Source organism: Lampetra fluviatilis, chromosome 54, assembly GCF_964198595.1.
Source record: "Lampetra fluviatilis chromosome 54, kcLamFluv1.1, whole genome shotgun sequence".
In the NCBI taxonomy this organism is placed as follows: Eukaryota; Metazoa; Chordata; class Hyperoartia; order Petromyzontiformes; family Petromyzontidae; genus Lampetra; species Lampetra fluviatilis.
Genome location: NC_136328.1, coordinates 6,762,732 through 6,775,917, shown reverse-complemented (window position 1 = coordinate 6,775,917; position 13,186 = coordinate 6,762,732). Strand labels below are relative to the sequence as shown.

The window sequence follows — 13,186 nt, the reverse complement described above, 5'->3', positions numbered from 1 at the left end:
CTCCATGTAAGTCTATGGAGCTCTGTGCGAATCAATGGGTCCCCATGTAAGTCTATGAATCTCTATGTAAATCAATGGGTCTCCATGTAAGTCTATGGATCTCTGTGCGAATCAATGGGTCTCCATTTAAGTCTATGGATCTCTATGTAAATCAATGGCTCTCCATATAAGTCTATTTATCACGATGTGATTCAATGGATCTCCATGTACGTCTATGGATCTCTGCGCGAATCAATGGGTCTCCATGTAAGTCTATGGATCACGATGTGAATCAATGGCTCTCCATATAAGTCTATTTATCACGATGTGATGCAATGGGTCTCCATGTGAGTCTATGGATCTCTGTGCGAATCAATGGGTCTCCATTTAAGTCTATGGATCTCCATGTAAATCAATGGCTCTCCATATAAGTCTATTTATCACGATGTGATTCAATGGGTCTCCATGTGAGTCTATGGATCTCTGTGCGAATCAATGGGTCTCCATTTAAGTCTATGGATCTCCATGTAAATCAATGGCTCTCCATATAAGTCTATTTATCACGATGTGATTCAATGGGTCTCCATGTAAGTCTATGGATCTCTGTGCGAATCAATGGGTATCCATGTATTCTATGGATCACGATGTGAATCAATGGGTCCTATGCATACTCTTAATGCAGCTGTTGAAACGTCACTGGATTTCGCACCAGTGACGTCACCCGCACGGCCGCACACAAATAATTCGCTTCTTCCAGTGTCAACTCTTCGTCTATACAGATGTAACCACTGGTCATCAAGAAGCACTTACATTCTTTAAAATTCTCATCCGGCCCCACTCTGTCTCTCTATTACTGACCCGTGTGTTATGAAGAAGGGCAATTGCCCGAAACGTCACCAATTAATTATATAGGGTGCTCCAGATGTCTTGTGACCCCCCCCCCCCCCCCATTTCATTATCTGAAGCTTCATATGTTTTGTATGCCACTGGGTGTGAAAACAAAGCTTAGGGGTAAATTCATTTGGGGGTGGGAGGTAAGAAGACATCTGGACCACTCTGTACATTGACTAATGTATTTAGTTCGCAAATATCTCTTTATAGTGATTTGCTTTGCCCTTCCTATCCTGTACTTTTAATTATTTCCTATCTTTGTTATTGTAACTTTACTGACCCGCCCCCTACTGGACAGCTGTGGAAAAAAGCTTTATAGCTCATCGGATTCCTCCAGGATAAATATTCTGATTCTGAATGGAGTGGTTCCCAGTGATGACGTCATAGCAGTTACATACTGACGTCATTTTTAGTTGAGGCCCCCCCCATCCCCGTCACCCTCCTCTACCCCCCCACCCTCTACCCGCCCCCACCCTCCTCTACCCCCCCCCACCCCCCTCTACCCCCCCCCCACCCTCCTCTACCCCCCCACCCCCCTCTACCCTCCCACCCCCCTCTACCCCCCCACCCTCTACACACCCCCACCCTCCTCTACCCCCCCCACCCCCCTCTACCCCCCCCCACCCTCCTCTACCCCTCCACCCCCTTTACCCCCACCCCCTCTACCCCCTCACCCTCCTCTACCCCTCCCCCACCCTCCTCTACCCCCCACCCTCCCCCACCCTCCTCTATCCCCCACCCTCCTCTACCCCCCACCCTCCCCCACCCTCCTCTATCCCCCACCCTCCTCTACCCCCCTCTATACCCCCCCTCTCCCACCTCTACCCTCACCCTCCCCCTACCGCTACCACTACCTCCCCTCCCCCACTACAGTAAATTGGAACCACGTGGATGGGAACCCCCCGCCCCCAGTCTGCATTTCGCAGCACGCATAGGAGGAGGGCGGGGAGGGGTTGGTAACCCCGACCCGCTCATTGGCCAGACCCACCGTCGCACGCGCGTGACCTCGGACCAATGGGTATGCTTCTCCAGCCGGACAAGGGGCGGGGCCTTTGGAGGGGTGGGGGGCGGTGGGAGAGAGGGGGAATGTGGGAGAGGGGGTGTGGGGGGGGAGAGGCGGAAGGGGTGGGGGCCGGAAGGGGTGTGGGGGGGGAGAGGCGGAAGGGGTGGGGGGGAGAGGCGGAAGGGGTGGGGGCCGGAAAGGGTGTGGGGGGGGAGAGGCGGAAGGGGTGGGGGCCGGAAGGGGTGTGGGGGGGAGAGGCGGAAGGGGTGGGGGCCGGAAAGGGTGTGGGGGGGGGAGAGGCGGAAGGGGTGGGGGCCGGAAGGGGTGTGGGGGGGGGAGAGGCGGAAGGGGTGGGGGCCGGAAGGGGTGTAGGGGGGGGGCAATGCAAACGCCGCTGCTGCGCCTCTGGGTCCGCGTGCTCGCACGAGGTGGTGGAGGTGGTGGTGGAGGCGGCGTTTGGACGAGACGCGAATTCGCATCGAGTCTCCAGCTCGCGTCGCCCGCAATCGTCCAGTGCCGGTCCGTCGCCATGACCCGCAGGAAGAGACCCGGGATGAAAAAGCCCGCGGCGGAGAGGCGAGATGGAGGAGACGGAGGCGAAAGAGTTGAGTGGTCGATGGTTATATTCTTTTATTATTTTAAATACAGTTACAGTAGAGAATGCGTGTGCGGTGACGTCATTTAGAACGTTGTGGGTGGGGGGTTTTCGCCGCCATCTTGGTTAGGGGTGGACGGGTGGAGACACGTGGCCGTGTTAACGAGTGGGGGTCGTGAGGGACTGGGGTGGGGGTGGGGGACGTCACGTGGTGCGGTTCCCACAGTGACCCGAGGCGGCGGGTCTCCCCACGTAAGATGGCGGCAAAAAAGTAACAAAATGTTCTCACCTCGGCAGCAGCGTGGCGAGCAAGCAAATTGTGTTGCATGTGTTGCCTTCAGAAGTTGCTCACGCCAGGGGCCCGGGTCTTATTGAGCCACAAGTTGTTCACGGCCTGGGTCTCGGCCCACTCGTGATCTAGCGAGTCTCACATTCGTGGGGTCGTCTCGTGGGGAGACTCAATCCCCCGCCCTCTCTCCCTCCGGCCACAGTAATGTGGAATTTCCACCGATGGCTTTGCAGGGCTGTAAGCGGGAGATGAGCAGCGATATATACTCAATGCTCAGTTGACTAATGATTATAATTCCGCTGATTTACTCAGGAAAGCCTCATTGAGTCTCAAGATTATTTTTCAGCAGGGTCAAGTTTTCACAGTAGGGGAGGGGATGATTGCGGTGTGTTTCCCCAAACATAAATAATTTGTGGATGTAATTTTTCTACTTTGGCCAATTCGGAGGTGCGGGGAAGGACAGCAAACTAAATGCAAAACATGCCGCTTTTTGTTGATTAACTGCGACTAACTCCACCAACATATTCTCAAGATTAACAATCCACTTGATACAGCTATCGTGCTGTGACGGTTCCACCTGAAGACGGAAGCTTGTGTTGCCTCCGAAACGTCGTGATTTTTATTTTATTTTGTATTTTACTTTTACTAATTAAATTGTTTTACCTACGTGACTTTACCGAAAAAAACCTAAGAATATGAATCCTTGCAGTCACGAAAGCTTCAAATCTAGAATCCAAATGACCTCATTCACTCCCCTCTGGTCTTTGATCATGTTCGGGTCACAGCGATGACGTGACCTTTGCCCCCCCCCCTCCCCCCTCTATTTAAGATGGAAACGGGAAGATTTGTGCACAATTCTGGCTCATCGACCTGATGATGCTGGTTTGCAATCACCAGCGAAACGTCACGATACTCGAATTGTGATTTAAAACTTTCGTGACTGCAGGGATTCATATTCTTGCTTCTTTCGGTAAAGTCACGTAGAAGGGAAATACTAAAATACTATAAATATAAACCAATAAAAATTCTCACGACGTTTCGACTGCAACACAAGCAATCATCATCGGGTGTGAAAAACACGGCAAGAAAATTTGAAAAAAGTGTGGATTTTACATCTGATGATGATTGCTTGTGTTGCAGTCGAAACGTCGTAAGAATTTTTTTTGTTTTATATTAATATTATTTTATTATTTCCCTTCTACGTGACTTAACCGAAAGAACCAAGAATATGATACTCAAATTGTAAATGTTGTGGGTTTACTCTCCAACACACCGGTTGTGCTGCGGCAGTGACTAATTGACACGTTTTAATCTAGCTTTGAAGTTTTCGTGACTGCAGGAATTACTATACTCATTGGTTCTTTCGGTAAAGTCACGTAGGTAGAGAAACCTTACTAATTGGCCGTGTCGGGTGGTGGTGTGGCGGCGGGTTTAACGACACATTTTATATTTGCGCGTTCGAACCCAAAAAAAAACGTGAATTTTAAAGTGCCAACAAGATGCCTCCGATGCAGGGCAGCAGCAGAGGGCCGGTGATATGGGAGGATGCGGTGGCACGAGATATGAGGACCGTGTGTTTGACCAGAGAAAGACGCAGAGAACGGAAGCTGGTGGAGAAAGAAAAACCCCGACAAACGACCCCAATGCAATAAATAGTGGGACCTTTTTTTTCTGGCTCAGAAGGGTGGATCGGTGGCGGAGTGCTTAACGCCACTTGAAAAAAACTCCTTTTTATTTTACTCGGTGAGGCCCACTGAGCAATATGGCTCTTTTTTTCATATGCGACCTGGCCACAAATGACCGCTCAACGAAGTGGCTGATCATCGCGTGGAAATGTATGGCGGTTGCCAAATACTCCAGACCCATTTCACTAAATGTGGAGGGAAAAACCGGAGGACCCGGAGAAAAACGCACTTGACCACGGGGAGAGAGGCGGCAGGCGTCCGCGTCGGGATCGAACCCACGATCCTCCTGCATTCCAGGCGTGAAGATCCGAGTTCGATTCCCATCCACGGATCTCAGCGCTACTTGGTTGGACAGTGGAAGGGGGGGGGGGTGTAGGTTTGCTGACTTTGTGCCTCTATGGGACTTTTTTGGCAATATCACAATCGGAGCGCACGTGTGTTTGCATGTTTTGCCGCAGGTATGTGCGGATCGTGCAGATTTGATGCCTTGCAATAGGTATCTATCTTTACTTGATACAGCAATCGTGCTGTGACGGTTCCACTTGAAGACGGAAGCTTGTGTTGCCTCCGAAACGTCGTGATTTTTTATTTTACTTTCATTAATTAATTTTTTTTTTTACCTACGTGACTTTACCGAAAAACCTAAGAGTATAGAGTATCTATTTAGTGTTTGAACATCTTAGCACCTGTTTCATTGTCGGAAAGGTTAAAGCCTTTTCTTATTTTTTCATAATTGTGGCACTGGCAGAAAAGGTCCCATAGATATAACAGCTCAACCCAAGTGGTTCTTACTTTGATATTTGCAAAAGTCGTTGTGGTCTTCGCCTTTTGGCATTGTTTACTGGTCTAACACGGCAATAAAGAAGGCTGTCTCTGGTGTAGGCCAATCCCCTCTGTCTGTCCGTCCGTTCATCTGTTCACCTGTTGTGATTTTCACACCTGATGATGATTGCTTGTGTTGAAACGTCGTGATTTAATGCAGTTTTTTAAATATTTTATTTTATTATTTTTTTATTTTCTTTACCTACGTGACTTTACCGAAAGAACCAAGAGTATAAAATGCAGATATTATCAGAGCATGTTAGCATGTTTTTCCACAAGTATGTGAGGTTAATGCAAACTTCATGCTTTGCAATCGGTGTCTTATTTGTGAACATCTTAACGCCTGCTTTAGTGCCAGAAAGGATAAAGCCTATTCTTATTTTTTCATGACTTTGTCTGCGTGTGTGTGTGTCTGCCTTCCGTCGACCCGGCAGGGTGGCTGGGGAGCTGGTTACGCGGAGATCGTGAAGGAGAACAAGCAGTTTGAGTCGTACTACCAGGAGCAGGCCATCGTGCCCGAGGCCGAGTGGAGCGCCTTCATGGAGGCCCTTCGAGAGCCGCTGCCCGCCACGTTCCGCATCACGGGATACAAGAGGTAGGGGCGCATCGATTCGGCTCCCGTCGCGATTTGGCGAATCATTGCGAGCTCTACCGCGACCCGTTTGCTCGAAGGCTCCCCGATGTGTTTCCAGGGCGCGATGTTAACTGCCTCGCCTGGTATCCAGGAGGTTGTGGGTTCGACCCCGACCCTGACACTTGCTGTATATCTGGAGTTTGCGTGTTCTCCCTGTGGCCATGTGGATTTTTCTTCCAGTCCTCCGGTTTTCCCTGCTTCATTTAGAATCAACGTTGCGTTTAGAGTATTTTGCCGCGATAAATTTTCCACGTGATAAGCCACTTTGTTGAGCTATCATTTGTGGCCAGGTCGCTCCTGAAAAAGAGCTGTATAGCTCTGTGGGCCATTATCTTGTGAAATAAATATAGTTCATAGGGTCATACCGTGCAGTGTTTCGGAATGACGTCGGAATGTTTTGCTACGCACAACACTACCTGCGAGCTTCTTTGAGGATTCGAAGATGCTTGATTCGGTTTTTCTGAAGAAGCTGGCGGCGCGTGGAGTGAAAGGTACTCATTTCCGCGTGGTCAATTGTTGACTCGTGCCGCCCATCGCCTTGCAGCCACGCCGATGAGCTCCTCCGCTGCCTCAAGAGCAAGTTCTTCAGCGAGCTGGTGGGGCTGGAGGTGGACGGGCAGCCCGTGGAGGCTCCAAAACAGCTCGAATGGTACGCTCAACCATCATCCACCTCCCTCCCCTCCGTCCTTCCGTCTGTTCACCTGTTGGTTTGTCTGTTCATTTGTCCGTCCGTTTGTAATAAAGGTCGTGGAAGCGACTTCTGGAATCCGGTCTTTATTTGTCTTTCGTTCACAACCTTCTCATCTTACTCCTTCACGCTGCTGACAGACAGCGTGAGAGGGATAGAGAGAGAGAGGCACGCGCGGCCACGTGGCAGCCTGGACCACGTGGCAGCCTGGACCCCGCTCCAGCGTGGCCTCACCCTCCGTTCGTTCCAGATCTGACCACGTGTTGTCCGTCTCCACCCCTTTTAATACCCGGGTCACGTGGTACCTTTCCACCAATCCTGGTTAACCTCTATGGAATCTTCTTGACTCCATGGTAGGCTCCCGGGACCACGCCCCTGACTCGTCCCCCCATTGGCTGTGGCTAAAGCCAGCAGAACCAATCCTCCACTTACAGATGTCACCTTCCCGTTACGTCAGGGCCACGCCCCTAGACTTCCCCCCATTGGCTATGGGCCAGGACCGGTAGAGCCAATCATCGTAACGAGGTGTGATCCATCAGCAACCCGGGATATATCCTCACATTACACGTTCATCTGTCGCCATATCCGTCCGTTGTTTCGTCTGTGAATCCTTCCAGGTGTCGGTCGGTCCGTTCGTTTGTCCGTTGGTCTTTTCTTCCGTTTGTTCATCCCGAAGTCTATCAGTCCATCCCTCTCGTCCTTGTATCAATCCCTTTGTTCGTCCGTCTAGTCTTATCTGTCCGTCCAGACGTTGTTTTTACACGCTAGGGGGGGTGGTCGGCGACAGAAAATAACAAGAATGATCAATTTCTATTAACTCACTCTGTTGTTGTTGTAGTATCCTCAAATCTTGTAGCCCACTTTCCAATGTGGTATCAACTGCAAACTTGGTATACTTATGTCATACTGATGACAATACTATATTCTATCATACAAAATAATACAAATATTTTTAAACAATCTTTTTTATATGTTATGTTTCGGCTCGGGTCTAATTGTCCACGCTCAACTGACGTTGGCTGTAAATCACCACGGTTCCTTACGTTATGGCAAGCTTCGGGGCCACTTCCTGGAGTCGTGGAGTTCTTCCATTTCTAGTAGGGTACATTTCATTAAAGCGTGTTTAAAAAAATATTTTTTTAAATATTGGGTGATTTGTTTACCTTTCTTGTACGTTGCACTCTTATCATGTTTCTGCAATTGTTTGTTGCGGCAACACTCTTGCCCGTCCCTACCGGACATCCGTGAAAAAGAGCTTTCGTAGCTCATCGGATTTATCCAGTCTGAATAAATTCTCTGATTCTGACAATCATCGTCGTGCGCGTGACCCCGGCTCGTTCCTTGCACGCGACGTCAGCGGCCAACAACCCGGCGCTCTGCCAAGGGCCCCTTTTGGCGCAGCTCGTTTGCGCGGTGGGAGGAAAAAAAAAAATTATTATCGCGATTTCGCCCTCCTCCTCCTCCTCGAGGTACCCCAACGAGTTTGGCTGGCAGGTGAATCTGAGCCGGAAGAGCATCCGCAAGTGCCACCTGCTGGAGGCGTTCCACCAGTTCCTCATCACGGAGACGGAGTCGGTGAGTCCATTTTTGTTATAATTCGGTATACAGGTAGTCCTCTACTTACGATGGAGATGCGTTACGACGACCCCATCGTAAGTCGAAAATATTGTAAGTTGAAGATGGCCTAGCCTACCCAGGAGTCTTAAAGAATGGTGATAATTTAGCAAAATAGAGCAATTTACAGTACCGTACTGTATAAACTATATACTGTATGTATTTATTACTTACAATACTGTATTGCACAGTAAAATGTAAAGTAAAAAAAACCAAGGTGAATTCTTAGCCTACCTATATGAACTGCAATTTAATAGAAAGTTTTTTCAGGAAACAATCCTATCTGCTATAATAACTTTGAACATGCATTGAACGTATCATATCGTATCATATTGTACTGTACTCACCAAGATTCTGTCCGTCGTCTGCATACTTGAACGATGTTAGGTTGTTGATGGCAATTTTGTCGTATCGCCATCGTAAGATCGAAATATCGTAAGTCGGACCATCGTTTCTCGGGGACTACCTATATATATGAAAAAAAAGAATTTCAAGAGCCGCAATGCAACGTGGTGAATACGAGACGGGACGGTGGTCCTTGATGACTAACGTCACGAAGAAAGTTCTTTAAAGGGTCTCGTGCAGCCTCCGGAGCCGCAGGTGGCCGACCCCTGGCTTAGACAAAAAAATATCGATGGTGTATGTTGGCATGAATGTGGAACTTCTCTCGCACTCTAAGGAGCCGACTGCGCTAATCGGAGGTACGGGTGTGGGGGAAGGTGAAGGACAACAAACTAAACAACACAAAGCAGTTCTACAGAAATTAGTTTGTCAAGCTAGATGATGGTTTAAAAGTGCATAGCTCCAGTGGCTTCCTGATATCGTAAGGAAGAGCGTTCCAGACGGCCGCAGAAGTGCATCTGAAAGCGCCGCGATGCGGTGACCATTTGTCTGCTGCTGGTGGTGAAGCGAGCGGCCTGCAATCCGATTGGCACGGTTGGCTACGTGCGCCGCGAAATAAATGCAACGTTCGCGCATACAGTTCAAATCCTCGTCGTGGGTTGACTCGGCTCATCATCCACCCAGGGTCGATACAACGAGTACCACTTTGTGGGGAGGTGAACTGTGGTTCTCAAATGGAGAGACCCCCCCCCCCTCCCCTGTCATAGGAATGTGGAATTTCCACCACTGGCTTTGCAGGAGGTGACCACCGCCTCAATGCTCATTGGAGCAGGAAAACAGAAACGAATTCTTTTGGCTAAGTTTGCACGACGTGTTCGCCAATCTTGAACTCCAAACAAACTATCACCGCTGTACAAAGCACGGACTTGGCCGAAGCCGAGATCCTGTTGCAGTCATATCTGGGGTGGAGTAACCAGGGGCCACCTCACTGCTGCACCGGATAGAATTCTGAGTGAATCGGCAGTCGGGGTGGTAGCAATCATCGCCCCCCTACCCACACCCCCCCTCCCTCTCCTGCGAAAAATTGGCAGAAACCACCCGAGAGAGTCCATGAGACTCACAATTGAGGCCTTCCTGGCTAACCAATCGTAGTCATGATGATGATAATAACAGTGTTGTTTCTCGCCTTTAACCGTAACAGGGAAACATCAGCCGCCAAGAAGCGGTGAGCATGATCCCTCCGCTCCTGCTCAAGGTGGAGCCGCACCACAAGGTAACGCGAGATGGATATGTAATGTGAGGATATATCCGGGTTGCTGACGGATCACACCTCGTCACGATGATTGGCTTTGCCGGTCCTGGCCCATAGCCAATGGGGGGAAGTCTAGGGGCGTGGCCCTGACGTAATGGGAAGGTGACATCTGTAAGTAGAGGATTGGTTCTGCTGGCTTTAGCCACAGCCAATGGGGAGACGAGTCAGAGGCGTGGTCCCGGGAGCCTACGATGGAGTCTAGAAGATTCCATAGAGGTTAACCAGGATTGGTGGAAAGGTACCACGTGACCCGGGTATTAAAAGGGGTGGAGTCGAACAACACGTGGTCAGATCTGGAACGAACGGAGGGTGAGGCCACGTTGGAGCGGGGTCCAGGCTGCCACGTGGTCCAGGCTGCCACGTGGTCCAGGCTGCCACGTGGTCCAGGCTGCCCACGTGGTCCAGGCTGCCCACGTGGTCCAGGCTGCCACGTGGCCACGCGTGTTTCTCTCTCTCTCTCACGCTGTCTGTCAGCAGCGTGAAGGAGTAAGACTGGAGTATTGTGAACGAAAGACAAATAAAGACCGGATTCCAGAAGTCGCTTTCACGACCTTTATTACAGATGGAAGCCTCATCCATAGTAAAGGTTTTATTTTGAATCTTGATTTAAGGCTTTCGTGACTGCAGGAAATCATCCTCTTTGTGTCTTTCAGTAAAGTCACGTAGATACACCTGAGGACGATTGCCTGCGTTGCGATCGAAACGTCGTGATCTGTTATTTTTCTATCTACGTGACTTTCCCGAAAGACCCAAAGAGTTTGTTTTATTTTTAGTTCGATGCCGTAAATATCCAACTCAAAAATACCTCTTTGGATAATATTGGTCACGAAAGCTTACGTGTTAAACGGGAAGCCTCATTGTTCATTCGTCGTCATCATCATCTTTAGTATGTTGCTGCTGATGCTGTTGATACAATGATGCCTGAATAATTTTCAGCCCCCCAGATTCCTGTCGCCCCCCCCCCAGCTACGACCGGGCCTATCCCAACCCCTCCTTATCAACCCATCTTGTTCTGTTGTCATCAAAACTACACCGCCACTCCGCACAAATGATAGCTCAACAAAGTGGCTTATCGCGTGGACATTTATAGCAGCCAAATACTCTAAATGCACATTTCTAGATTTGGAGGGAAACACCGGGATCGAACCCACGACTTATCATGCCGTGTACAATTTGATAATTGCTGTCAAGCCTGTACTGCGTCTGCTGTTGCATTTGCCGCTGCTGCTGCTATTGTTTCCATTGTCACTGCTGTCACTGCTGTCACTGCTGTCACTGCTGTCACTGCTGCTGCTGTTGTCGACGATGACCGTGAAGCTGATCCCCAGGTGCTGGACATGTGCGCAGCGCCGGGCTCGAAGACGGCGCAGCTGATCGAGATGCTGCACTCTGACATGAGCACGCCTCTCCCCGGTATGACGCACAGACACACGCACACACACAAAGACAAAGATCCCTTCCGGTGTAGCCTTAGCAGACTGTTGGCAAGTGCTGTTAGCGAGTAGCACCGATGAAGGACGGCACGGGCACGCGAGGGGGTGGGTGGCCAACACCACGCCCGGCCGCCTTTGTCTCCCCATAGTCGACTCATACGCACGCACACGCACACACACACGTATGCACACAAAAAGACAAAGATCCCCTGTATAGCCTTAAACTATATACGGGGGATCTTTGTCTTTGATCGCAATCGAGTAATTTGCAGGTTACATTCGGCACCTCTGGTTAGCACGGTTGGCTAGGTACCGTGCGAAAAAAGTTCTACAGAACGTAGATTTTTATCTCGCTATGGGAGAAAAACGGAGAACTCTGAATAAGCCCAAGCAGAGCAAGGGGGAGTACCACAAACTCAAACACGGGAAGGTGCCCGAGTCGGGAATCGAACCCAGGTCCTTCCCGCTGTGAGGCACGAGTGTTCACCACCCTGCTGCCCACAAATGTTGCCGGGAATGGGACTCGCGTCACGTTCAGAGTACCGTGGGCTCACCGCTGCTCCACCCGGCAAGAAAATTGCGAGACACTAAGTGGGTTCTGCTGTATGTCGGAAACTGCCCCTGGTCAAGGAGTGACCCGGAGTAGTCTCTCTTACGAATGAGACTCATCCTGATCTCCCCCGAGTTCGCTCCCGGTTCCACAAATAAAACACATTCCTGCGGAGGGAGCTGGTAGGAACGTTGGGCTGCTCGGTCAATGGCCAGGGTCAACGGCGGCGTGGTGTGTTCCGCAAATATGGCCGACTGTGAGGGCGGGCACAAGCCGGCGTGAGTAGGTTAAACGTTGAGTTTTATAAGGGCACCACGGGGTGACCAGCCCTTCCCCACCCAGCAACACCCCTCCCAGCCTCACCCTCCCCACCCAGCCCATCCCGCACGACGGACAGACACAATAATCCCCCGTGGGCTGGTCTAACCAGGAGGTTCCTACCAGTATAAACTTGACGTCCTTTCCACCCGTGTCTCTCCCTGTCTCCTGGCAGACGGCTTCATCATCGCTAACGACTCGGACAACAAGCGCTGCTACCTGCTGGTGCACCAGTCGAAACGCCTGCACAGCCCCTGCGTCATCGTGAGCAACCACGACGCCGGCAGCCTGCCGCTGCTGCAGATGACGCCGCCGACGCCGCCGCCTGCCCCGGCGTCGGCGGTGGGGGAGGCTGCCGCGACCGCCGCCGCGACGCGCCAGTTCCTCCGCTTCGACCGAATCCTCGCCGACGTGCCGTGCAGGTACCGTGCGTCGTGCGCGCCAACGTGAACCGTTCGTGCGTCAGTCGGTCACTTTTAAAAGCTATATGAGACTGCAATTTGCAGGTGGTTTTTCACAATTGGGAATGTGGTTTTGGGACCAATGCCAGTTCCTCTATGGTGGTATGGTGTGTGTCTAAGGGGCACAAGGTGGTGCATCTTGCCAGTCATCTCAGTCTACACTACTATACTAATTTTTATTTTACCAGGTAAAGCCAACTGAGCTATGTAGTTATTTATAGCCCAACGAAGTGGCTCACAATGTGGACATTGAAACGGCAGCCAAATACACAACGTGCACGTTGATTCTAAATGTGGAGGAAAAGTCCACGCAACCACATGGAGAACATGCAAACTCCAAATAATGAACATGAGTCGGGGTCGGGATCGAACTCGCGACCTCCTGGATACCAGGCGAGGTAGTTAACATCTCACCACCGTGGCGGCCCAGTCCCGTCAGTCCATCTGTCCGTCCACCTGGATATCGTCTGTCATGTGTCTTGTCAGTCATCGGTGTGTTGTTCTGTCTGTCGATCGATCGACAAATCGTCCGTGTGTCACATCGGTCGATCTGCCTGAACAGGGAGACCA

At 50.7% G+C, this 13,186-nt stretch overlaps 1 protein-coding gene across 1 annotated transcript in view; it reads left to right on the top strand.

The window, feature by feature from the left end:
• The first annotated feature begins 2,254 nt into the window (after positions 1–2,254).
• The window catches only part of NSUN2 (NOP2/Sun RNA methyltransferase 2), a 31,771-nt gene continuing 20,839 nt past the window's right edge, over positions 2,255–13,186 (top strand). The window contains exons 1-7 of the mRNA XM_078879653.1: positions 2,255–2,477; positions 5,699–5,859; positions 6,443–6,547; positions 8,056–8,161; positions 9,744–9,815; positions 11,183–11,267; positions 12,331–12,577. Of these exons, the coding sequence (XP_078735779.1) occupies positions 2,256–2,477; positions 5,699–5,859; positions 6,443–6,547; positions 8,056–8,161; positions 9,744–9,815; positions 11,183–11,267; positions 12,331–12,577 (998 nt within the window). The 5' untranslated portion in view covers position 2,255. The remainder of the gene's footprint in view (positions 2,478–5,698; positions 5,860–6,442; positions 6,548–8,055; positions 8,162–9,743; positions 9,816–11,182; positions 11,268–12,330; positions 12,578–13,186) is intronic.